This window comes from Cucurbita pepo, chromosome 18 (assembly GCF_057944985.1).
Source record: "Cucurbita pepo subsp. pepo isolate OVF chromosome 18, ASM5794498v1, whole genome shotgun sequence".
Taxonomy (NCBI): Eukaryota; Viridiplantae; Streptophyta; class Magnoliopsida; order Cucurbitales; family Cucurbitaceae; genus Cucurbita; species Cucurbita pepo.
The window spans coordinates 11,406,996-11,431,170 of record NC_141815.1 but is presented as its reverse complement, the minus strand read 5'-3'; the positions used below and the strand labels follow the sequence as shown (position 1 = coordinate 11,431,170).

General features: G+C 36.9%; 5 protein-coding genes and 1 pseudogene across 6 annotated transcripts; all 6 read left to right on the top strand.

Moving 5' to 3' along the window:
- Positions 1 to 1,818: 1,818 nt before the first annotated feature.
- On the top strand, positions 1,819 to 3,529 carry LOC111779621 (NAC domain-containing protein 100). The gene is made up of 3 exons (XM_023659706.2): positions 1,819 to 2,239; positions 2,308 to 2,585; positions 2,666 to 3,529. The coding sequence occupies exons 1-3, from the start codon at positions 1,996 to 1,998 to the stop codon at positions 3,257 to 3,259; spliced, it is 1,116 nt and encodes a 371-aa protein (XP_023515474.1). The 5' UTR covers positions 1,819 to 1,995; the 3' UTR covers positions 3,260 to 3,529.
- Positions 3,530 to 6,242: 2,713 nt separating this feature from the next.
- Positions 6,243 to 9,502, top strand: LOC111779543 (protein NEN1). The gene is made up of 6 exons (XM_023659601.2): positions 6,243 to 6,658; positions 6,815 to 6,972; positions 7,502 to 7,548; positions 7,635 to 7,698; positions 8,014 to 8,843; positions 9,168 to 9,502. Exons 1-6 carry the CDS (start codon positions 6,379 to 6,381, stop codon positions 9,397 to 9,399), a joined length of 1,611 nt encoding a protein of 536 aa, XP_023515369.1. The 5' UTR covers positions 6,243 to 6,378; the 3' UTR covers positions 9,400 to 9,502.
- Positions 9,503 to 9,636: 134 nt separating this feature from the next.
- On the top strand, positions 9,637 to 11,710 carry LOC111780307 (Pentatricopeptide repeat (PPR) superfamily protein). The gene has a single exon (XM_023660679.2). It carries the CDS (start codon positions 10,090 to 10,092, stop codon positions 11,581 to 11,583), a length of 1,494 nt encoding a protein of 497 aa, XP_023516447.1. The 5' UTR covers positions 9,637 to 10,089; the 3' UTR covers positions 11,584 to 11,710.
- Positions 11,711 to 11,883: 173 nt separating this feature from the next.
- Positions 11,884 to 14,214, top strand: LOC111780308 (putative xyloglucan 6-xylosyltransferase 5 pseudogene; annotated as a pseudogene).
- Positions 14,215 to 14,823: 609 nt separating this feature from the next.
- LOC111780177 (putative xyloglucan 6-xylosyltransferase 5) lies at positions 14,824 to 18,968 on the top strand. Its single transcript, XM_087119509.1, has 3 exons — positions 14,824 to 14,922; positions 15,441 to 15,483; positions 16,901 to 18,968. Exon 3 carries the CDS (start codon positions 17,291 to 17,293, stop codon positions 18,671 to 18,673), a length of 1,383 nt encoding a protein of 460 aa, XP_086975635.1. The 5' UTR covers positions 14,824 to 14,922; positions 15,441 to 15,483; positions 16,901 to 17,290; the 3' UTR covers positions 18,674 to 18,968.
- On the top strand, positions 14,827 to 23,870 carry LOC111780178 (uncharacterized). 2 transcript variants are annotated; one of them, XM_023660507.2, is made up of 5 exons: positions 14,827 to 14,922; positions 15,441 to 15,483; positions 21,018 to 21,062; positions 22,236 to 22,385; positions 22,466 to 23,870. In XM_023660507.2, the coding sequence occupies exon 5, from the start codon at positions 22,539 to 22,541 to the stop codon at positions 23,523 to 23,525; it is 987 nt and encodes a 328-aa protein (XP_023516275.1). In that variant the 5' UTR covers positions 14,827 to 14,922; positions 15,441 to 15,483; positions 21,018 to 21,062; positions 22,236 to 22,385; positions 22,466 to 22,538; the 3' UTR covers positions 23,526 to 23,870. The 2 variants fall into 2 exon arrangements, with proteins under 2 accessions (XP_023516275.1, XP_023516273.1); XM_023660505.2 differs by having other exon boundaries at positions 22,236 to 23,870.
- The last annotated feature ends 305 nt before the right edge of the window (positions 23,871 to 24,175 follow it).

Sequence of the window (24,175 nt, the reverse complement as noted above, 5' to 3'; positions counted from 1 at the left end):
TTTAAAACGCCACAAAATATACGGGGAGATGTGACTAGTTGTCGATTCTTCCTACTTGAGTTTTAGTTGGCTTCTTAAGAAGAGACACGTGGACGGTGGGTGTTGCTTTTTCTCCACCATAATAACACTCCAATTATTGGATGAATAATGAAACAAAAGTATACCAAACAATTTCTTTAGATTTGATAACGATGCATATATTATTTGAAATAAACTAATCAATACATCGAATTATAATTTTAAATGTTAGAAAATGGATCATACGCTACCCATTACATTTCTTCTAAGCAAAAAATATTATATATTTTTTAAATCATTTATATCAATTTCAACAAAAAAAATCTTACACGAAAAACATAGTTCAATTAATTAAGATATTACAGACATATTATAAAATTCACTATTAATTTTAATAAAATAATCTAAAATTCTATGTTAATACATAATAAAAGACTGAAATTAATATTAAGAAAACCTAAACTCTAATATTTAAAATATTAAAAAAGTAAAAAAGAAAATTATGGAAGGTGGCAGTGCCACGTAATGATGCGGCTGTCGCTTTGAAGCGTTCTGATTGGGCAGAAAAGTAGACTGGTCAATGGTCGAACGTGGAAGATCAAGACTTTGACCATTTCTGCAATGGGATATCCCCCACTCGTGCGCACCAGATTTGATTGACAATCTCTTATCCTCTCTCAGTTTTTATCTTTTTGTTTCATTTAAATTTTAATACAATCAAAATGTTTGAACCATTGCATAATATTTCAACTTTTGTAAAATATTAAATTCAAATAATAATAATAATAATAAATTTTCATTGTTATTTTTTTAAAAAATTAATATATGGTATTTGAAATCTGAATATTATAATAAAATAAGAAAATGATTTATGGTATGAGGTCCAATAATTAAAGGAAACAATATTTATTTCATACTAATTTTTTATTTTAGTAAAACAAACTAGGTTTGATGGATGATTTTAGTATGGTCCCAGGAATAATTAATAATAAAAAAAAGTATATAGTTTGAATAAATAATTTTGTACCTTATTATATGTCATACATATTCATCTACCATATAGTTTTGTTTTCATCGCGAGGAATTAAGTTTGATTTTCAATTGGCTATACTTCATCCTACCTATTAACCTAGGGGCCGCCTATGCTATACATCATTCAAAAGCATCTTCCTTTCTCTCCTTAATTCAACCTAAATTTATTTATTAAAACTTTTAATATTAATAAATTTTTTATTTAATGTTGTCGTTACGATATTAATACATTTTATTTAACGTGACAACGAGCGTATATATATTTTTTTATTTATTTAGTTAATTGTATTAGTTGGGAGTGAATAAAATAAGTAAAATTTATTTAGTTTAATACGAAATAATTATCTCCAAATTATTGGGATCACATTTGTAATTTGACTTTAATATTAAAGTGGGTGACCATTCTAAAATTTAACTTCATCCTTTCAAAATCTTTTTATTTATTTATTTATTTATTGGTCTAATCTAATAAGTAGGTCAACTTAAGTGATTAATAGAAAAAAGAGAAAATTATGAGTTGGGAAATGACTGAAATGTCCTTGTGAGAGATGAGCTGTGATTAGAGAGAAAAAGAATAAAATTAATAATAATAAGAAGTGAGTTGTATTATTTATTTATTTTTGTTAGTGAAATTGTTGAATGATGATGGATGAATGGAGAAGGAAAGTGAAAGGGGCTTGAAACTAACAAACCTGGCGAGGGAGCTGCGTTTGGCTTACAGACCACGTTTGTGTTGCTCATAAAAACCCACTATTTAGGGCTCATTCTGTTTCATACTCTGCCTTTTTGGCTGCCATGACACAATATCCATCCTTTCCCTCCCTACCTTTTTCCACACCTTTTTCTTAACCGTTTCTTTCTCCCTCCCCTTCTTCTCTTCTTGCGTTTTGTTTTTCTCTTACTCAACTCCTTTAAAACCTTCAAACCTCTGCAGCTTGCCCAGAAATGAACACTTCTAAGCCTTCTAACATGCCTGCTAACATGCCTGCTGCTGCTGCTGCTGCTGCTCCTGGTGGTGGTGTTCTTAACCAAGAAGATCATTTGGAATTGCCGCCTGGCTTTCGGTTTCATCCCACTGATGAAGAGCTTATTTCTCATTACCTCTTCCATAAGGTCATGGATTGCAGCTTCTCTTGCAGGGCGATTGGGGATGTTGATCTCAACAAGTCGGAGCCTTGGGATTTGCCTTGTAATAATCTCTCTTTATCAACTCTTTCTCCTTTGTTCTTTTTGATTCTGATGATTTGGGGTTTTCAGGGAAGGCGAAAATGGGAGAAAAAGAATGGTATTTTTTCTGTGTGAGAGATAGAAAATACCCAACTGGATTGAGGACCAACAGAGCAACTGAAGCTGGCTACTGGAAAGCTACAGGGAAAGATAAAGACATTTACAGAGGAAAATCTCTTGTGGGTATGAAGAAAACCTTGGTTTTTTACCGTGGAAGAGCTCCAAAAGGGGAGAAATCTAATTGGGTTATGCATGAATATCGTTTGGAGGGTAAACTCTCTGCTTTAAACCTCCCCAAAGCTGCCAGGGTATGAATTCCATCCTCATAACTCTCTGTTTCTTCCTCTGTTTTTAGTTTATCTCATCGTTTACTCTGTTTTCTCTGCAGAATGAGTGGGTGATTTGCAGGGTGTTTGAGAAGAACTCCACTGGGAAAAAGGTAGACATCTCCGGGAACGAGTTTGGTCACTCGAATCTTCCTCCATTAACGGATTCATTTTCATTTGATGGAGAAACTAAATGCGCTGTTCAATTGCCTAATAACGTGCCCTGCTTCTCCATCGCCATGGATTCTCAAAGAAAACTCCAACCAATGGCTTCTTCTTACAATTCCTCTGTTTTCTCTGTTATTCCCAATTCAATCAACTCGTTTCCTAGAAACCCACATTCAAATTCAGTGTTTCCACCGCCAAATCAGACTCCAAATCTACAATTCCCAAGCGCCCTTCTTTTGCAAGAGCAACAATCACTCCTCAGAGCTTTGATTCAGAACGTCAATGGCGGAAACATTAGAGAATCATTCAAACCAGAGACGGACAAAATCAGTATCTCTCAAGAAACGTGCCTCACCACCGATGTCAACAACGAAATATCATCGATTCTTCCCAATCATGAAATGGGTCGCAGACCATTAGACAATTCTCAAGAAGCTCCGCCGGCTCCTATGGCGCCGATCGACCTCGACGACTTCTGGAATTACTGAAAACGAACGACAGGTTGAGGATGAAGTATTAAAAAAAAAACTAATAAATGGGAATTTTGGGATTTTGATTAGCTCGAGAATGTGGGTGCTTGTCTAGATGATCAGAAACCAAAAAAAAAAAAATGTATGAAAATTAAACATATTACTATTATTATTATTATTGTATGGTGAATGAAAATTAAATTAGAAGGTGGGGTTGGTTTTATGTTGAATTTATGATTTGAGGATATTTGGGAAAATGAATAAAGATTTGAGTCGGTGGATAACTAATCTGTTTTTTGTTTTTATATTAATTTTTATTTTTTTTTTAATTATTTAGTTTAATATTATAAATAAAGAATGAGACGTGTAAATATAGAAATGTTGGCTCCATCTCCCATTATTGCCTTTATTTCCCATTTTGAAGAATTATAATTCAGATTTAAAATTTCCCATTTTGGATTCCTGTCTCGACCTCATTCACAAAATTAGAGAATTTCTATGATTTAATTTTTATATTAAAATTTTAAAAAAAACAAATTAATGTATTTTTCAGGAACAAAAAGATTCATGAAACAAACTAAAAATAGTCTGAATAAATTATTATTATTATTATTATTTGAAAGTGTAAGGAGTATTTTGTCAATTTCTAAAGGCGCAACCATGTCCTAATTCATGCATCCACTCCGACTCCGACTCCGACTCCGACTCCGACTCCGCCGATGCATAAAGCAAAAGGAAACCGCGAACGGCGGAGCGTCATTCAGGAATTGGAGGTGGGGTCCACCACCACTCCTGGATATCTGACGGAGTTTGGCCATTTACAATTACACCCCCTTCTTTGGGTGCACACGCAATCAGCGGGGCCCACTTTCCTTTTACCCGCCCATCTCCAATTGGAGGAGGAAGGTTCAGGTCGTTGCTGCCGTCACCACCATGCCGTCAAAATACGTCGTTTTTCTTCCCGTCGGCTGTAACCAGCCACGTCACCGCGTTTTTATGTGGCTCCCACATTCCAGCTGTCTTTTTCCTAAGAAAGTCGCCCCGTCCATACTCAAATACTCTTTACAATTTTCTTTTAATAAAAAATACTGTTTTTTCTTTTTTTACATTTTTTCTTCCAATTACGTGGTAGGGTTTTCAAAAGAAAATCTGTAATTACATTAATATACAGTATCATTCCAATGTAGAGAGTCGTTGTCTTAATGCTTTAACAGTCGGTTTCTATCTTAACTATTAATAATTTAGATTTTTTTTTTAATTATAATTTCATATTTTCAAGATCATCTTAGTTTAATTATAGTCTCGATTTATTTATGCATCTATACTTTACATTATAATTAATTAATAATTTTATTCGATTAATAATTACTTTTGATGGATAGCAACGTATGAAAAGGAACCCAAATATGAATCCTAAGTGCAATACAAGTCCCATAAGCAATGAAGCTGTGATTCTCCCAAAGCACAGTAAATAATAGCTGTGAAGCATATTTATTTTCCTAAGTTTGAAAATACATATGTCTAATATTTTTACATGTTTGTCTTGTTGGAAAATTTACTAGGTTGTTCGAAAATATTTAAATATTTAAATAATTATGTTTGTTTTGTAAGATTTTTTTAATGAAAATGTCTTACACAAATTTAAAATAATTAAATAATATATTAGTGTCTTTTCGTTATGATTTAAGTTTATATTAATTTGACGTGTTTTTCCCCTAAAAACAAGTTAGTTTATATTGTTTGAATTTTATTATAAAGTATATGACATTAAATATTTATTTTTATTTGAAATACCTAAAATTATTTTATTTATACATTATTTTAATTTTACTAAATTGTTATGAATTGATGATAATTTTGTCTCTCTCCAAATATTGGATGATTATTACTGAAAAAGTAAAACAAATCCAACATTTCTATTTCAGTTGAAAATAAATTACCATTTAAATAGAGTTTATTTTATATGTAAATGGAAAACATAAATATAGTTAATTAAATAGAGTTGTTTATGACGGAATGAATATATTAATTTAGTTTAATTATGATATAAAAATAAACTGAGTGATCTAAATGTATGCTCCATATTTAAAAAATAAAAAGACAATCTTATCCTTTACTTTTTTCTAAGCCTTCTTCCACTCTAAAATGTTATAAATTAAAAATAAGAAATTAATGGCCAACTTTATAATTTCATATGATTTTTAAAAATTTTAAACACCGTTTCATCTCAACATCGCTTCATTTTTCACACATGCAAATTGTGTTTAATATAATATAAAAAGAAAGCATAAATATATTGGTCATATTAGTAAAAAGAAAAAGAGAGATCCTGACATCGAAACAAAGTCGTATGAGACAAGAGTGACACCTACGATTCATTTGAGAAAAGTGTGATACCACCACCTATCAAGCTCGGCAAGTGGTCCACTGAGTTGCATTCCTACTCACTTGGCCCATGCACTTCAGTCTCTCGTTGACTCGTAATTGAGTTGCATTTTTTATTTTATTTTTCAATTTTTAGTAGAAATAAAATTGAAAATTTAGAATTATTTTGAATAATTCTTAAAAAAAATAAAATAAATAAATAAAAATTGAGAGGGAAAACTTGGGAATGAGGAGGAAGTTAGGGGTTGGTAGTTTAGGCACATAACTTGTCTTTCAGGAAATGGCTTACTCAGTCTTCCACTCCCATCCTTGGGATCAGATACCTGCCGTACCCTATTCCATCAAACTCAATATTATTAAAAATAAAAAATAAAAAATAAAAAATAAAAAATAAAAAAATAATATATATATATATATATATATATTAAAAAGATTGAGAAATTAAATTAGTTTTATTTTTAGTGGAAGTTGGACTAAATTATAAGTTGAAAATAAAACATTAAAAAATAAAATAAAATAAAATAAAATAAAATAAAATAAGCTCCTTCCCATGGAAGTGGTTGGGTTATTTGAAATGGGCTTCAGAATCAGCCCGATGATCCCGATCGTTGAAAGTTCACTTCGCGAAGCAACCTCCAAACCCACGGCGGTCCTTATCCTTATAATTACTTCACCTCTTCGCGCCTTCCACTTTTCAATCTCAACGCCAATCTACTTCTCTTCTCTTGATTCAAAATTCTCTCTGTTCAATCATGGGTCCGACGGGGGACCGATCCGAGATTGCCTTCTTTGATGTGGAGACCACCGTTCCGACCCGCCAAGGGCAGAGATTTTCCATTTTGGAGTTTGGAGCCATTCTGGTGTGCCCTAGGAAGCTGGATGAGTTGGAGAGCTATTCCACTCTCGTTCGACCCTCTGATCTCTCCCTCATTTCCTCCTTATCTGTGCGATGCAATGGAATTACTAGAGATGCCGTCATTTCTGCTCCTACTTTCGCCCAAATTGCTGATAGGGTTTACGATATCCTTCACGGTACTCTCTAATTATTCTCTACTGCCCGCCAATTGAAACCAAGCTGCAAAATGTTTTATCTCAATTAGATTACCTTTCTGAATGGTCCATGCGTCTTCTATTTTAATTTTATTATATGGCCGCGTTTGAGTTTTCTGCTGTGATACTGTTCTGTAGGGCGGATATGGGCAGGCCATAACATACTGAGATTTGATTGTGCTCGCATAAGGGAGGCTTTTGCAGAAATTGGTATGCCAGCACCAGAGCCGAAAGGTACAATTGATTCATTGGCATTGTTAACTCAAAAGTTTGGAAGGAGAGCTGGCGACATGAAGGTAACAGAATTCTTTCTCTGTTGCATGCTTGCTATGTTTCTACTTGTGTTCATGCAAACTTCAGGGGATCCCAAGAAACCTGTAAACTAGTATCCATTGGATGGTGCCTTCAGCAAAATTGTTTAGAGATTTCAACATTCAGAAGTCAAGCAGGAATTTGTAGAAATAATTGAAGTTTTGGGATTGACCTCTCTAAATATGAGACTTAAACCAAGTTAACATTTGGCACTAGGATATGTGCCAATTTAATATATCACCGGTAAATTTTATGCTAACGAAGGGTTGGAAAAACCTCTTTTTGGGGAGGAACTGTAATGATGAGAGATTCGAATTCTAAAAATTATGCATAAAGTGGTGAGAATAGGCTTATTGCTATGATATTTCCCATCAGATCCTTGCACTGAGCTCCTCTATTGAATTCAACCCGACATTCTTGCTTTATATAATGAATCTTCATACATGTTCTGATTTATAGAAGCTATGGTAACTTTTTATTTATTTGATTTCGACGTTCCTTTTCTCCCTGTAGATGGCTACTCTTGCTTCCTATTTCGGGATAGGACAACAAACACACAGGCAACTCTTCAAACTTGCTAGCAATTTTGAACATAAATCAAAGGATCGCTTTCTTTGTATCTGACTTTGTCTGTGTGATTCTCCAGGAGTTTGGATGATGTCAGGATGAATCTCGAAGTTCTGAAGTATTGTGCAACTGTCTTGTTTCTGGTAAGAATTTTTGTTGCATTATCTGAATATTGACCACTTGGATCTATGCCCTTGGTAGCTCTGCATTTCTTTTCGAATTTAGATCATCAATAGGTTCCAGTTGCTTCATTGTAAGTTTTTATATCAATTGACAATACTTATCTCCATTTTGCTTACCTGCCATGTGGATACATTCTTGTAGTAGCTTTTTTCTTTCGTTTTCTTTTTAAAGTTAACTTAATCTGACATCAGCATAGTTGTATTAGCTCTCTTATAATGACCACTTTATGTTAGAAAAGTATGGTGGGTTAGATTAAAACGGTTGTCTGGTTACAGGAATCAAGTCTTCCCGAAGTTTTCCCAGAGAACAGTTGGATTTCTCCAAATGCTGTTACTAGGCGTCGTGCTGCAAAATCATCCCCACAGGGGATTAATGCAAATAATAGTGCTGCAAAATCATCCCCACAGGGGATTAATGCAAATAATAGTGCTGCAAAATCATCCCCACAGGGGATTAATGCAAATAGTAATACTCGTTCGTCAAGTTCAAGGATTGGTGGTAGCCCCATATCTCTAACAGATCAACAAGGGGAAGCTCATCCGATATTATCCCTTGTAACTTGCAGCTCTGAGGATGGAGCCTCGAATCTGGTGGCTGACTCTGATGCAACTGAATCAGATTCTTTTAACATGGGCACTCTCAGTGACCAAATAGCAGGTGAATCGCTTGAAACATATTCCAGCATGGAAGAAGAACATGCCCCGGTATCCACTGAAGCATCTCCCACAGAGAATACTTCCACAAGTCTTAGTGCTGCTACTGAATTTTTGGAGCCTGATCAGGTGTCTGTTTCGTCCATCACTGCATCTTTCGTGCCATTTTTTCGTGGGAGTCAAAGAATACAATTATCACACAAAGATGACTGCTTACAGCTTCTTTGTAATAATCTGAGAGTTCGATTTGGCATAAGCACAAAATTCACTGATTATGCTGGCCGTCCAAGGTTGAATTTTGTGGTTGATGTACCACCAAGTTTATGCAGGGTTCTTGAAGCATCTGATGGCGTGGCTCAGAGATTATTCTCCGAATCTGGCAGCGGTTCTGAGTGGAGGCCTGTGGTGATGAGAAAGAATGGCTATTTCAACTACCCGACAATGAGATTACAGTAAGTCATACTTCCTTCCACCTGATCGCTTGACATGCAAACTGACTATATATATCTTATCTACAAACATTTTGATGAAAGATTTGAACTATGAAATGAGGGAAAAGGAACAGAAAAACAAAACCAGAGGAAGTTTAGTCCAACATATGATCTGCATGCTTGCTTGCTTCAATCTTTTTTTATTTTTATTTTTTTATTATTATTTTTTTTTTATTATTTTTTTTTTCCGTTTCTTGCCATTTGAATCGAGTCATCTGCTCTGTAAGTTCATAAATTTCCTCTTCTTGATGAGTTTGTAATGGAATTAAATTTGTTCTTTCACAGCATTCCAACTGCTGTAAGTGGAGACATGGCGATTTACGCTACAGAGATGTATCAAAAAGAAGCATCAGGCGGTGCACAAAGGCTGATATTCAGTAAATTCGACGCTGTAGAGCTTGATAGCCTGATCAATCCAGGAGGCATCATAGATGCATTCATTTCCTTGGATACATATGATTATCAACAGAGTGCAGGCATTAGATTGGTAGCAAAAAAATTGATCATCCATTCCTAGAAATGGGAGATCAAGTTGTCCCATTATTGAACTAGCTCTGATGTCGTTATTATACATAGTTCACTGACTAACATTCAAATAGTCAATAAATCCCCTTTCATTATTTTAAGAAAAAGAAGAAAAAAAAAAAAACATCCTTTTCCCTTTGTCTGTTTTGTTTGATTGTATAAAATGCTTGTTTCTTTAATTATTTGATTATTATTATATCTTTAGAAAAAATCTCTCTATCTTAGGGATCAATAAGGTAAATTCTAAAAAAAAAAATTTAAAAGAAAAGGTTACGGTTGTAGGATTCGAACCCTGGTCTTGGGGCAGAATGCCCTCGACCACTTTACTAAAGAACAAGTTTGACTTCGAATGCCCCCTGCCACCGAGTTTCATGGCTTGGAAGTATCGGAACAGCTTCGATTCCAAATTAATGAAGTAGCCCAACAAATTTATATCAGAGAATGCATTCGAAATCCAAATCAAAATACTCGAGTTTCATCGTTCAATCGGGGGGGGGCTCATTTACAGTTAAATGACTTCGGTTTATGGTAGTGAAGATCGAAGAAATTGAGGTAAGTTGATCCCCTGAACACCGACTACGAGAAGTTACGCGGTTTATGGTCAGATTGGTCAGCTATGAAAGCAAGGTAGCAGGGAGGCTGGAGCAATATCAGAGAAATGAAATTGCCTTTCCTTTGAGTAATGTTTCCTCTGTACATTGCAATGCACGCACGCCAGATGTTCGATGAAATGTCGCTGAGACGATGCGTCTCATTGTTCAAGTTAAAATGGGCTAGCTTCTTCGTGCAATCCGTCTGTACGGGGCATCGCTTTTGTTCCCTTCATTCCACCGTAAGAAACGGAGATTCTGTGTCAAAATTGTGTGAAGTGGTTTCATGCACGATCGGAGGGTTAGATGAATTGGAAGGCACTCTGAACAAGTTCCCAGTATCCTTGACATCTTCACTCGTTACCCAGGTTATTGATTCTTGCAAAAATGAAGCTCCCAATAGAAGATTGCTTAGGTTTTTCTCATGGTCTCTCAAGAAATTAAACCACGATTTGGAAGATGAAGATTTCAATTATGCCATCCGCTTATTTGCTCAGAAGAAGGATTACACTGCCATTGATATTTTACTTTCTGATCTCAAGAAAGCTCGCCGCGCAATGGATGGCCAGACCTTCGGTCTTGTGGCTGAGGCTTTAGTCAAAATGGGCAGAGAAGATGAAGCCCTAGGTCTGTTCAAGAACTTGGACAAGTACAAATGCCCACACGACCAATTCACTGTGACTGCTATTATCACTGCTCTCTGTGCAAAAGGGCATGCTAAAAGAGCAGAAGGGGTAGTCCTGCACCACAAGGACAAGATCTCTGGCACAATGAGTTGCATCTATAGAAGCCTTCTATATGGATGGTCCATTCAGAAGAACACTAAAGAAGCAAGAAGGATACTCAAAGAAATGAAGTCAGATGGAACCATGCCAGATTTGTTCAGCTTCAACACTTTCCTCAGGTGCCTTTGCGAGCAGAATCTTAAGAAAAATCCTTCAGGTCTCGTGCCTGAAGCCTTGAATGTGATGATGGAAATGAGATCCTACAACATTGCTCCCAATTCAATCAGTTATAATATACTGCTGTCATGTCTGGGCAGAGCCAGGAGAGTGAAGGAATCATGTAGAATCCTTGAGACGATGAAGCGAACCGGTTGTCGACCCGATTGCATAAGCTACTATCTTGTGGCGAGAGTGCTGTTCCTGTCTGGAAGATTTGGGAAAGGGTGCAGAATTGTGGAGGAGATGATTGAGGAGGGGCTGATCCCGGATCGAAAATTCTACTATGATTTGATTGGTATTCTGTGTGGTGTTGAGAGTGAGAAGTATGCACTTGAGCTGTTTGAGAAGATGAAGAGAAGCTCACTGGGGGGTTATGGTCCAGTTTATGATGTGCTTATACCGAAGCTCTGCAGGGGAGGTGATTTTGAAATGGGGAGGCAACTGTGGGAGGAGGCCATGGCTATGGGCCTCACGCTTCGCTGCTCAAGCGATGTTTTGGATCCTTCAATCACCAAGGTTTTCAAGCCAACAAGAAAGATTGACAATCAAGGTCTTGAAGAATCCAGTAGAGCTGAGAAGCAGAACAAAGCTGCAACTGACAAATCAAAGGCAAGGGGAAAGAAAAGTAAGAATCTGTCTTGAATTCAAATCATTCTATAGGCCTTCTTATTCAAGATTTCTCTAGTAATTTATTGATTCCATGAGATATATCTATGCATAATGTGCTGAAATGTAATATGCTTTATATTCAAACTTTTCTCCCTTCAAATCTTCACATATTCCGTTTTTAATACCAAACCTTCCAAATCTATCCATTTTTACCTTATTAAGAAAAGAACCATACATCCTTGTATGGGTCGAAAATCTCTCCCCTAGCAAACTCATTTTAAAACCTTAAGTGAAAGTCTGGAAGGGAAAGACAAAATAGGACAATATTTTCTATCAGTGGGCTTGAACTGTTACAAATGGTATTAGAAACAAACATCGTGTGGTGTGCTAGGGAGGATGCTAGCTTCTAAGGGTGTGGATTGTGAGATCCCACGTCAGTTGAAGAGGAGAACTAAACATTCGTTACAAGGGTGTGAAAACTTCTCTATAACAGACACGTTTTAAAATCTTTGAGGAAAAGTATAGAAATGAAGTATAAAGAGGACAATATCTATTAGCTAGGTGTGAACGGTTGATTAAAAAAGACGGCTAAATAACAATTTGAGGGTGGTGTCCAACTAATATGCACAATCGCCATTTGACAGAAAGGAGGGAGGAAGGAGGTAGGAAGGAGGAATTTGTGTTATAAAAATTAAGAAAAACAATGGATCCAATCACGCGTCGGAAGAATTGTACTTCGAATCATTCGAAGAAGATCCTTCAATACTTCAACTCCACAGTCGGTGGTATTGCTGAGACGCCTCTCTCCTTCTCCTTCTCCTTCGCTTTCTCCTCTTCTTCCTTTCTTAGCTGCTCCCCAACTATCTCCACCATGAATTGACCATTACCCATTACTGCTATTTTCTTCTCCTACCCGGATCCTCCTTTGTTCTGCTCCATCTCTTCGATTTCTTTTCCTGGTCACATAGCTGAGTTGAAGGTGGAGAGAGCTGCTGGATACAGGAAAATAGGCTGTTTATCTCATAACCCATAGCTCCAAATTCTGATTACTGGATAGAGAGCAGAAGTAGAGACATGGGACTAGACAATATACCGGCTCAGAAGAGAGCTGGCAATGGAGGGAATAGTTTGCCCACCACTGCTGCCACCGCCAATGGCAGGAGAGGCCGTGCGTTCCCCGGAATTCCCCGTGGCCGTCAGATCCAGAAGACTTTCAACAATATCAAGATTACCATACTCTGTGGCTTCGTCACCATTCTTGTTCTTCGTGGCACCATCGGCATCGGCAACCTTGGTAGCTCCGAGGCCGACGCTGTAAACCAGAATATTATCGAAGAAACCAACCGGATCCTCGCCGAGATTCGATCTGACAGTGACCCCAACGACCCGGATGATCCTGCCGAGACAGAAATCAACCCTAATGTCACTTACACACTCGGTCCCAAGATTGCGAACTGGAATCAGGAGAGAAAGGTTTGGCTGGATCAGAACCCACAATTTCCCAATTATATTAATAAAAGAGCTAGGATCTTGCTTGTTACCGGTTCGCCTCCAAAACCCTGCGATAATGCAATTGGAGATCATTATTTGTTGAAGGCAATCAAGAATAAGATTGACTATTGCAGGCTTCATGGGATTGAAATAGTATACAATTTGGCTCATTTAGACAAGGAACTTGCTGGGTATTGGGCCAAGTTGCCGTTGATCCGGCGATTGATGCTGTCACACCCTGAGGTGGAGTGGATTTGGTGGATGGACAGTGATGCGTTATTTACCGATATGGTGTTCGAGATTCCACTGGACAAATATGATAACTACAATTTGGTGGTTCACGGATACCCTGATTTGATGTTCAACCAGAAGTCCTGGATTGCACTCAACACAGGAAGCTTTTTGTTTCGGAATTGTCAGTGGTCTTTGGATTTGCTGGATGCTTGGGCTCCAATGGGACCAAAGGGTCCTATCCGGGAAGAGGCCGGCAAGATTTTGACTGCATACTTGAAGGGAAGGCCAGCGTTTGAGGCCGATGATCAGTCAGCTCTGATATACTTGTTGCTTTCTCAGAAAGATCAGTGGATGGATAAGGTGTTTCTAGAGAATTCATACTATTTGCATGGTTACTGGGCTGGATTAGTGGATAGGTATGAGGAAATGATTGAGAAGTACCACCCTGGATTGGGCGACGAGAGGTGGCCTTTCGTGACGCATTTTGTGGGCTGCAAGCCTTGTGGTAGCTATGGAGACTATCCAGTGGAAAAGTGTTTGAGCAGCATGGAGAGGGCTTTCAATTTTGCTGACAATCAAGTTCTGAAGCTGTATGGATTTGGGCATAGGGGCCTCTTGAGCCCCAAAATCAAGCGGATCAGGAACGAGACAGCCACTCCATTGGAGTCGGTTGATCAGAACGATATTCGGCGTCGCGTTCTTCATCGGAACAATGCTCCTCCAACCAAGTGAGCAAACTTCTTCCTTGTGTCATTTACCTTTTACCTGTTGTAGGTGATGGTATTATTATACGTGAATTCAAAGAAGATAGATCAAAGGGTGGTAATTGTTCATACCCGAGTCTGTCTTGCTTCATTTTCTTGTCATTCTGATACTGGTTTTGAGAAGGATAGAGTGGAATTCTTTCGTTAACTTAAGAATTTCCTGTTCTTGCTTTGATCTTCTTAGAGTTGCCCATATTGATATCAATGGTGTACATTCAAAGTTAGACGTGGAGAAGTTTGATATAGTTAGATGAACACGACCTTCCATAATGGTATGATATTGTCCACTTTGCGTTTAAGCCCTCGTGGCTTTGCTTTGGGCTTCCGAAAAGAACTCATACCATGGAGGGAGTATTTCTTGATTATAAACTCATGGTCATCCTCTAAATTAGTCGATGTGACTTTCATCATCCATCTTATACTAGTAGTTCCCAAGGGAGACGAAGTAGTTCCCAAAGAAGAAGAAGAAGAGGGAGATTGTTTCAACTTTGCTGTTTCTTTAAAAATATATATATACTTAATGTTTTAAAAAATATTTTGTCTCAAATAATATTAATTAAAAAATATAACACTTCTTAAGAGATTATTAAAAATTTTAAAATGGATATATTTTAGGATTATTTTTTTATATTAATTTACCATAAATAAAATTTTGAAAAAAGAAAAAAGAAAAGAAGAGAGTTCAGTTGGGCCGCCAGCCCAGTCCGTTACCGAGATTGCCGACATTGTCGCTCATATATATATATATATACACGATAATTTCTGTTACACTTGCGCTCGCGTTTATAGATCATTTTCACTGCTTCTTTACAAAAGCGCGCTCTCGATCGCTGTGACTGCTTCAGTCGTACTGTTATGCGGCGGGGGAACTGATTGTTTTCCGGTAAGTCATCATCTCCTCCTTTTTGGCCGAGGCTATTTAAGTTGTATTTCGTGAATGAACGATAAATTTCCATCAAAATCGTCTGTGCCGATGTTCTCAATGGTGTCGACCATCAAAACCTACTCCCTGCCTCTGTTTCTTTTTCTCGTAGCCGTATTTTATCAGCTTGTTGTTCTTCCTATCTACTTCCCTATTCTCACTACAACGGCAATTTCGATTACTTTTTTTTTCTGAAATTCGATTATTGTTCTGTGGCCTGTATGTTGTAGTTTAGGGAATTAAGAGGTATAGTTCCGTTGATGAAGTGAAACAAGCATGAAAGTAGCTCTCATTCGAGTGGTAATTTGTGCTTTAGTTTTCTTTATTTGTGTTCTTCATGCTATTATACATAACGTTTGATTTTGAAATTGAAATGCCAAAGTGTTCGTTCACTGATTGCTATGAATCTCAAGTCTGATAGAGGATCGCTCCATGAGAAATAAAATAATGATACATTTCTATATTATTTACAATTTCAGGGATTCAGGAATTGAAGTTCTTGAGGCTGTCGATTTTCTAGAGGTCAGTTGTTTCATTTGTAACTTATTCTCCATAAGTTAATTGCACGTTTCTCGTTGAATCGTTCAAATCTCTACTGATTTGGGGAAATCCTGTTTGTTAATCCATTTTGATCATCTTTTTATCGTATATGTAAATGTAGAGTCTCTAGGACTAGTGTTGTTGGATCTATAGCTAGGTTGTGTGATTTTGTCTAGTTAATCCCTGCCTCTATAATTTTGAATTATGTTAATCTCTAGTTAGTTGGTTGGTTTATTTGAATTTTTTTGGTTGCAACAATAGAGGTGCGTAGATTAGAATCAAGATCTTTTGATGAGTCCACCGATGAAACTTTTGTTAGGAGGTTGATTCTTAGTTTTTTTTTTTTTTTTTTTCCCTTTTTACCTTTTTGATTTAAACCAAAAATCAGTTCATCAATATTAAAAACAAAACACATAAAAGAACTAAATAAAAACTTTAGGAGAGCTGAAAAAGGAAAATTATTTTTAGAGAAATACATAGACAAGTATCATTTTTTTAAAAGGAATTTCGCAATTAGAATTATGTCTTCCGAAAAAATTGTCAATTGTCTTAGGATATGTACAAACCAGGCCATTTGACAGAACTTGAAGCAAGCCGCAAGGACAAATTTTTGTAATAAAATTTGGCAGAAAAAAAAAAAAAAAACAACAACAATTTTTTTTTTTTTTTTTAGTTCTACCGAATTAAACCCAAAAATTTTCTACTAAACTCATTCTCTCATTAAATAAATATGTAAGAATCCGCCGAACTTACTAAATTTAACAACAACAAAAAAAAAAAAAAAAAAAAAAAAAAAAGCAAGTCCTTTACACGATCATTGAAAAATCTGTTTTATAATTACTCAAGGCCTAAAATAGTTTATATTTGTTTTAAAAAATTTAAAATAAAAATTCAAAAACTGACGTGCCATTTCCAATTTATGGCAAGAGATTGAATATTTATCAATGTTAAGGGCCCTCAGGAAGAAATTAAAAATTTATATAAAAAAATGTCAATTACATATTTCATTTTCATATATATATATAGAAGGTTGAAGGTTTATAGAAGCTAAGTAGTTCTTTTTTATTTTTTTGGTTGAAAAAATAACCATAAATTAGGGATAAACCTTAATTAGTGTGAAAATTAATTGGACATTTTTTTTTACAAAATAGGGATGAAAGCCATATTTTCTAAAACAATATACGTAAAATATGGATATACTGGCAGGGTAGAGATTTTCCCTAAATTTAAAAAAACAAATCCCAATAATTATTATGAAGCAATGGACCCAATCACAAATTAGACAAATGCATATGATAATTTACATCAAATCCGGTGCTTGCTTGTTTGTTTGTTTTTCTTTTTCCCCCTCAATAACTTAAAACATCGAATCATTAAAATAAGGCCCTTCAATCCACAGACAGTCGGTGCTGTTTGCTGAGATAACTCTCTTCTTTCCTTCTTAGCTGTTCCTCAACCATCAACGCCGTGAATCGACCCCTCATTAAGCATTAGGCATTAGTCTATATCCATTACTGCTCTCTTCTTCTCCTACCCCTCATCTCTCCATGATTGTTTATCTTTCTGTTTCTTCCCATTTTGGGTTCCATCTCTTCGATCGCCGATCTAGCTGACATACTTGAATTCAAGGTGGGGGAGGTGGAGAGAGCTATTGGATAGAGGGAAGTAGGCCATTTCCCTCATAACCCATAGTTCCAATCGTGGTAACAAGATAGAAACAAGAACAATTGATTTAGATCTTTCTGTATACGAGTGTTAAAATTTTGTAGTCAGAGAAGGAAGAAGAAACATGGGGCTAGACAATATCTCAGCTCAAAAGAGAACCGGAAGTGGAGGGAATGGTTTGCCCACCACTGCTGCCACCGCCAATGGCAGGAGAAGCCGTGCGTTCCCCGGAATTCCCCGTGGCCGTCAGATCCAGAAGACTTTCAACAATATCAAGATTACCATACTCTGTGGCTTCGTCACCATTCTTGTTCTTCGTGGCACCATCGGCATCGGAAACCTTGGTAGCTCCGAGGCCGACGCTGTAAACCAGAATATCATCGAAGAAACCAACCGGATCCTCGCCGAGATTCGATCTGACAGTGATCCCAACGACCCGGATGATCCTGCCGAGGCAGAAGTCAACCCTAATGTCACTTACACACTCGGTCCCAAGATTGCGAACTGGAATCAGGAGAGAAAGGTTTGGCTGGATCAGAACCCACAATTTCCCAATTATATTAATAAAAGAGCTAGGATCTTGCTTGTTACCGGTTCGCCTCCAAAACCCTGCGATAATGCAATTGGAGATCATTATTTGTTGAAGGCAATCAAGAATAAGATTGACTATTGCAGGCTTCATGGGATTGAAATAGTATACAATTTGGCTCATTTAGACAAGGAACTTGCTGGGTATTGGGCCAAGTTGCCGTTGATCCGGCGATTGATGCTGTCACACCCTGAGGTGGAGTGGATTTGGTGGATGGACAGTGATGCATTATTTACTGATATGGTGTTCGAAATTCCTCTGGACAAATATGATAACTATAATTTGGTGGTTCACGGGTACCCTGATTTGATGTTCGACCAGAAGTCCTGGATTGCACTCAACACAGGAAGCTTTTTGTTTCGGAATTGCCAGTGGTCTTTGGATTTGCTGGATGCTTGGGCTCCAATGGGACCAAAGGGTCCTATCCGGGAAGAGGCCGGCAAGATTTTGACTGCATACTTGAAGGGAAGGCCAGCATTTGAAGCTGATGATCAGTCAGCTTTGATATATCTATTGCTTTCTCAGAAAGATCAGTGGATGGATAAGGTGTTTCTAGAGAATTCATACTATTTGCATGGTTACTGGGCTGGATTAGTGGATAGGTATGAGGAAATGATTGAGAAGTACCACCCTGGATTGGGCGACGAGAGGTGGCCTTTCGTGACGCATTTTGTGGGCTGCAAGCCTTGTGGTAGCTATGGAGACTATCCAGTGGAAAGGTGTTTGAGCAGCATGGAGAGGGCTTTCAATTTTGCCGACAATCAAGTTTTGAAGCTGTATGGATTTGGGCATAGGGGCCTCTTGAGCCCCAAAATCAAGCGGATCAGGAACGAGACAGCCACTCCATTGGAGTTGGTTGATCAAAACGATATTCGGCGGCACGTTCTTCATCGGAACAATGCTCCTCCAACCAAGTGAGCAAATTACTTCGTTGTGTGATTTACCTGTAGGTGATGGTGTTATACGTCATTTCACAGCAGATAAAGGCTGGTAACAGTTCATACCCAAGTCCGTCTTTCTTCCCTTGTCGTTCTAATCCTGCTTTTGAGGAGGATAGAGTTTAATTCTTTCATTAACTTAAAAGGACAGTGTTTCAGTAATGAGTATAGGTACTTTATTTCCCTCTCTTCACGGTTTTTTTGTTTTTTTATTTTGAGAAGTTGAAACGTTACTATTCTTGCTATTTATTTAGACTTGATCCTATTGGTATCAATTTATGTGGTCAAACCTAGATCAGAACCTTGATGTTACTGAGAAAAGCTGGTCAGCATGTTATAATTCCCAAGGAAGAAGAATAGGGAGAACTCTATTGTATGGCTCTTATGATTCAAGTTCTAATGGCCGACACTTGTTTAACTGATACCATTAAATGCTGTGAGAATATGGATTTGTAGTTACATATGTTGGGAGTGTTTGAGAGTGATTTTGAAATACTTCAAATCATTTTTGAACTTACTGATATTGATTTTGAATGGTTAAGGACTTGCTTTGGAGTGATTTTGGACATGTCAAAAGTAATTTTAAATCTTTCAAAATCACTCACAATTCTTAGGCCTTAAGTTCCTACAAGAATAGTGAAGAATAGTGTATATGAATTTTTGCTCTTCCGATTGATTCCTGATACATTGGGTAACTGAATGTCAGTATGGTTTTGCAATGTTTGACCTAAACGATGACCATCATGACACCAGTTTGGTTACTATGGGGTTGTAACTCTTGGCTATTTCATCGGTGTGAATAATGGAAATCCAATTTGGTGAGTGGTTTTGGATGTGATGAGATCTTTCCCCATGAATCCTAGTGCAGAAGTTGGATATGATAACGAAAGAATCACTTTGCAACGAACCTTAGCCTTCATAGAATAAAACAGCATCTCTGGTGAAGCAAGAGCAGCTTGAGGATTTAGTTAGAATTTACTAAGCCAGAATCCTTTGTAAGGAGAGTGTGCTTCGAACAACCGGTATCACTAGTGCTGGACCTCCTGCAGTTTCTTGTTGAAAATGACATGGTATATGTCGAATTTTGAAGCGTAAGTTAGATGCTTGCAGTTGTTCAGTTAAAAGATCTGGGATTGCATTTATCTGTATTTTGGAGAAGTGTGGAACAAGTCTATTGTGAGTTCAAGTGTTTGTTTCTTTTTGATGTTCTACTTCAGGTTATAACTGGGATCAAAATCAACTTCATTTTTGAGCCAGAACTTGGGTCAAACACAAATTTCCTCTAGTTTCCATCTACCAAACACAGTCTTGTGTCACAGAGCCATCTCCCGAAGTATGCTCACCCACACTCACTCTCCTGCTTTGCGAAGTATATAGGTGATTGAAATGGAGTATCAATAAGTCCTAGGCTTCATCACCATCATTTTATATATTTATTTGTCTTATTTGTTTCGCCCCAGCAGTAGGATTGGATTAGAGGTGAGATCGAACTTTCATTTCAACTTCAGATAAGTCAATGGATGTTTTATCTAGGGAACTATGTTTGGATTGGTAGGTCTTTTTAGAATATATTTTGATGTAAGGGTATACCGAGCTTGTTATATGGTTTAAATGTTAGACAATCCCCAGGCTGCACCTGGAAAAGGGCCTGCGGATGAGACATTCGTGGAGGAAAGTTGATAGGGTAAGGGTAAGGATAGTATCCGAGGCGGGAAATCGCATCCCAATAGACATTGGCAGGCATATTTGTCATAACATTTGGCTAAATGTGGATAACAAAGAAAGAAAGATGGATAGAATAGAATCCGAAAGGGGAGGTTTCGGCGGCATCAATGATGTGCCATCCTCCGGCTCCCGCTACTCCCTGTTGTCTGTAATTCCCAATTTCATCGTCCTTTTTCTGCCGACAACTTAAAACCACCGAAACCGTATAAGTGCATGATTTAGCCCAAACACACTCTTAAGTTTGTAACTTTTTAAAGTTTAAGATCACAAACACACTCTAAAGTTTAAAGGATATTAGGATATTTGGTATGATTTAGCCCAGTTAAAATTTTGAATACATGGATGAAAAACTAAGTGCATGCCGAGAATGTGAACCATGGTAGTGCTGACTTTGATTGCACCCTTTGTCTTAAGCTTCTTTATGGTTCCATCACAACTCCTTTGTGGCCATTAGTTTTTCCGTTCTTGCTTATTTCAGTCGATTGATCTCGTGGTTGCTGCATTTCGTTTCCCTCTCTCCATTGCTTATTTCACTCTAGTTTGAATCTTCTGCCACTTCCACATCCTCTGTGTATATGAATCTTCTTGTGTTTATTCAGGCATTCCCCAACATGTAAACAATTGGGTGGCTGTTGGATTCATAGGTAATGCCTTTTTGTGCCTCAAAATACTTGCAAGTATGTTTCCAAACTTTATATTTGAACATTTTAATTAAAAAAATTAGAAAAATTAACAATAAACGAATTAAATTTAAGAAATTAAAATGGGGAACTAAGATTTAGATATTTTTTTTCTTTTTTTATTTTATCTTTTGAAAGTGAGACTCACTTTTTATTTAATTCTAAAATTTCAATAAACATCATTAAAGAAAATGAAAAGTTTTATTCTCATTCCTTATTCGGTTGAAAGTTAATAGATCTTAAAATATAAGTTTTGCAAACAAATTTTAGGAAAGTGAAGCATGATGGCGATAAAATACCAAAACTTTATTATAAAACATTAATTTATATGAAAAAAAGGAACCAAGGGGTTGTCCCATGTTTGGTAATCAACTAGATCCATATAAATGATAATAAAATTAAGCAAAATTAAAAAATAAAAAAATAAAAAAAAGTGCCTAACTTTTATTTTTTATTTTTTTAAATTTTGTTTGTTTTTATAAGTTGAGATCTACATCTACCATCCGCCATGGAAGCTTAGGTCAGAAAGGCTTGCCATTCACATCCTTTTAACAAATACATCTTCCATTTTAAAAGCCAAAATACCAAAAAAGAAAAAACTATTAACACCTTTAATAATGAATATGAATGAATATAAGTTTTATGAAAATAAAAATAAATAAATAAGAATGAAAGGAATGTTGAAGTTGCTTGGAGTTTAGCTACGGTCTTGGCTCCATTTATGGAATCACTTTAATAAATGGACAGAGCCGATGGCTTTTTCCTCTATTATTTTTTTGCAGGGGGCCACTTTCTGGGGTTTCAGTGGATTTACTTAAATTTCCCTGTTTATTTGCTATTCTAGTATAACACTATCTACACAACATTTTAAATTTCCCAAAGGGTCGTAGTTTTTGTTAGTTAACCAATTCGAAACTACACTGAAATAAATACCACATAAATTGGATGAAAATGGGTATTGGAAGAAGAACTCATAAATGTAATTGAATGGTTGATTGATTAAGCAATTAATTATAACCTTATAGGCTGTGGTTGATAGATAGATGAAGCATTAGGTGATCAATCTCTCTCTGGATCCCTTGCTTTCAAAGTTCTCCCAAATGATAATTATTGAAAATTATTTGTTTATGGACTTAGAAAAAGGAAGGTTGCGTGCGACTATTATAAAACAAATGGCGAAAGGAGTGAATTAGAAGCAATTTAAAGGAGGAACTGAAATTGCATCATCAAGCAAAGAGGGTGAAATGAAAGCCAATCCTCAAGCCTCAAGCAAATTCAAAAAGGAAGGTAACTTTTTCTCCATTTTCTTGCTTGTTTGTTAGATATGGAAGAATCGATAACTTCTTCTTATGCTGAAAAATGCACAGCCACAAATCAGCGAACTTGTTAGATGCCCATTTGATTCAAAACCCAGAATCCAAAACCCATCATTTTGAATCAATGGAGGAACCAAGGAAGCTCGTCAGAAGATCGATTTACAGTTTCCTTCAGAATTATCAGTACTTCACCTCAATTGTAGCTGTTCTGGCATTTCCATATGCCATCTCTGTTCTTCTTTCACAAGCTCTTCTTCTTTCTTCTTCTTCTCTTCTTCCATTTACTTTTGATCACTTGAGGACTCTATTTGATGCGGCTGGATTCCCCACTTCTTCAAAATTCTTCTCCATTCTCATTCAAAAGCTCTCTCAAACCATCGTTTCCTCCATCTATTCTCTGCCCTTTTCTCTCACTTTCCTGTTGATCTCAAAAGCCTGTGTAATTCAAGCTCTCAATCAGCAGAAACCCAATTCGGTGCCTTCATTTTCATCCATTATACCCCTTTTTAATCCCCTCCTTCTGACCCATGTCTGCAATGTATGCGTTTACGTCTCTGCAAACGCTACCGTGTTTTGTATGCTATTTTTCGCCTTCAATTGCCTCGAGGGATTTGGGTATTTTTCTCCCAATTGCCTCCTGTTGGTGTCAGTTTTTGGGGCTTTTCTGTATTCAGTAGCAATTGCCAAAGCCATCATAATATGCAATTTGGCATGGGTTTTGTCGGGCATGGAGAGGAATGGGGGATTCATGGCGATTCTTAAGGCGTGTGTTTTGATTCAGGGGAGAAGCGCCACGGCGCTATTGGTGGCGCTGCCTTTCAATCTGGGAATGGCGGTCACTGAAGCTCTATTCCAATACAGAATAGTACGAGATTACCATTCCAGGGGGAGATTGGGGCCTTCCATGGTGCTGGAAGGAATGTTTGTTGCCTATTTGTACTCGGTTTTTGTTGTCCTGGACGCCATTGTTAACACCATGTTCTTCAAAAGTTGCAGAGTGGGTTCTCTGATGGGTCCGGAAATCAAGAGCTCTTTTTGCCTTTGGATGAGTGTTGCTGAGAAGGACAATGAAGGTCGCCCGCATTTGAAGGGTTTTGAAGAACTTCCATGAGAGAATTGAAACAGACTCTCTTGTTAATTTTTACTCTAGGGAGTCTGGAACTCATGAATATTTGCAAAAATATGATTCGTTTAGCTGCTTAGAATTACTGGGAATCAGCTCTTTAGCCTTTTAAGCTCTGCATTCAAATTCCTATTACTTTCAAGTTGTAAATAACCAATCTTTCAGGACATTGGGATGGGCATATCCATATGGATTAAGTTCTCTTTTAGTTTTCTTCATAGTATACTTGGGTTTACATGCTCGTTTGTTTTTAGATTTTAGATTTTAGATTTTATGGAGAAAATATTGAAACATTATTATGCTATAAGAAATTATGTAATCAGTTTTCGTATATATTCCTCATTCTCTTCTCTGGATCCCTTCGAAACTCCAAAAAATAGTGTTTTCGTATAACATCTAGTGCTCCTTTAAAACATCTCTAATGCCACGAGGAGTTGATCTTCCAATTACAAAGCCCATTTCAATAGCGTTATTAACGGGCACCAAGTACCTAAGAGAATTTCCTCAAGTACCTTGAACCAAGTGATGCAACATCCACAAAAAAATTTCAGGCACTTGAACCGATTCTCAATGATGAGCTGTGTGGTGGATAATCCTTGTCTGAAATTTCCCACCGAAGACAAACAAGGAATGTCCCA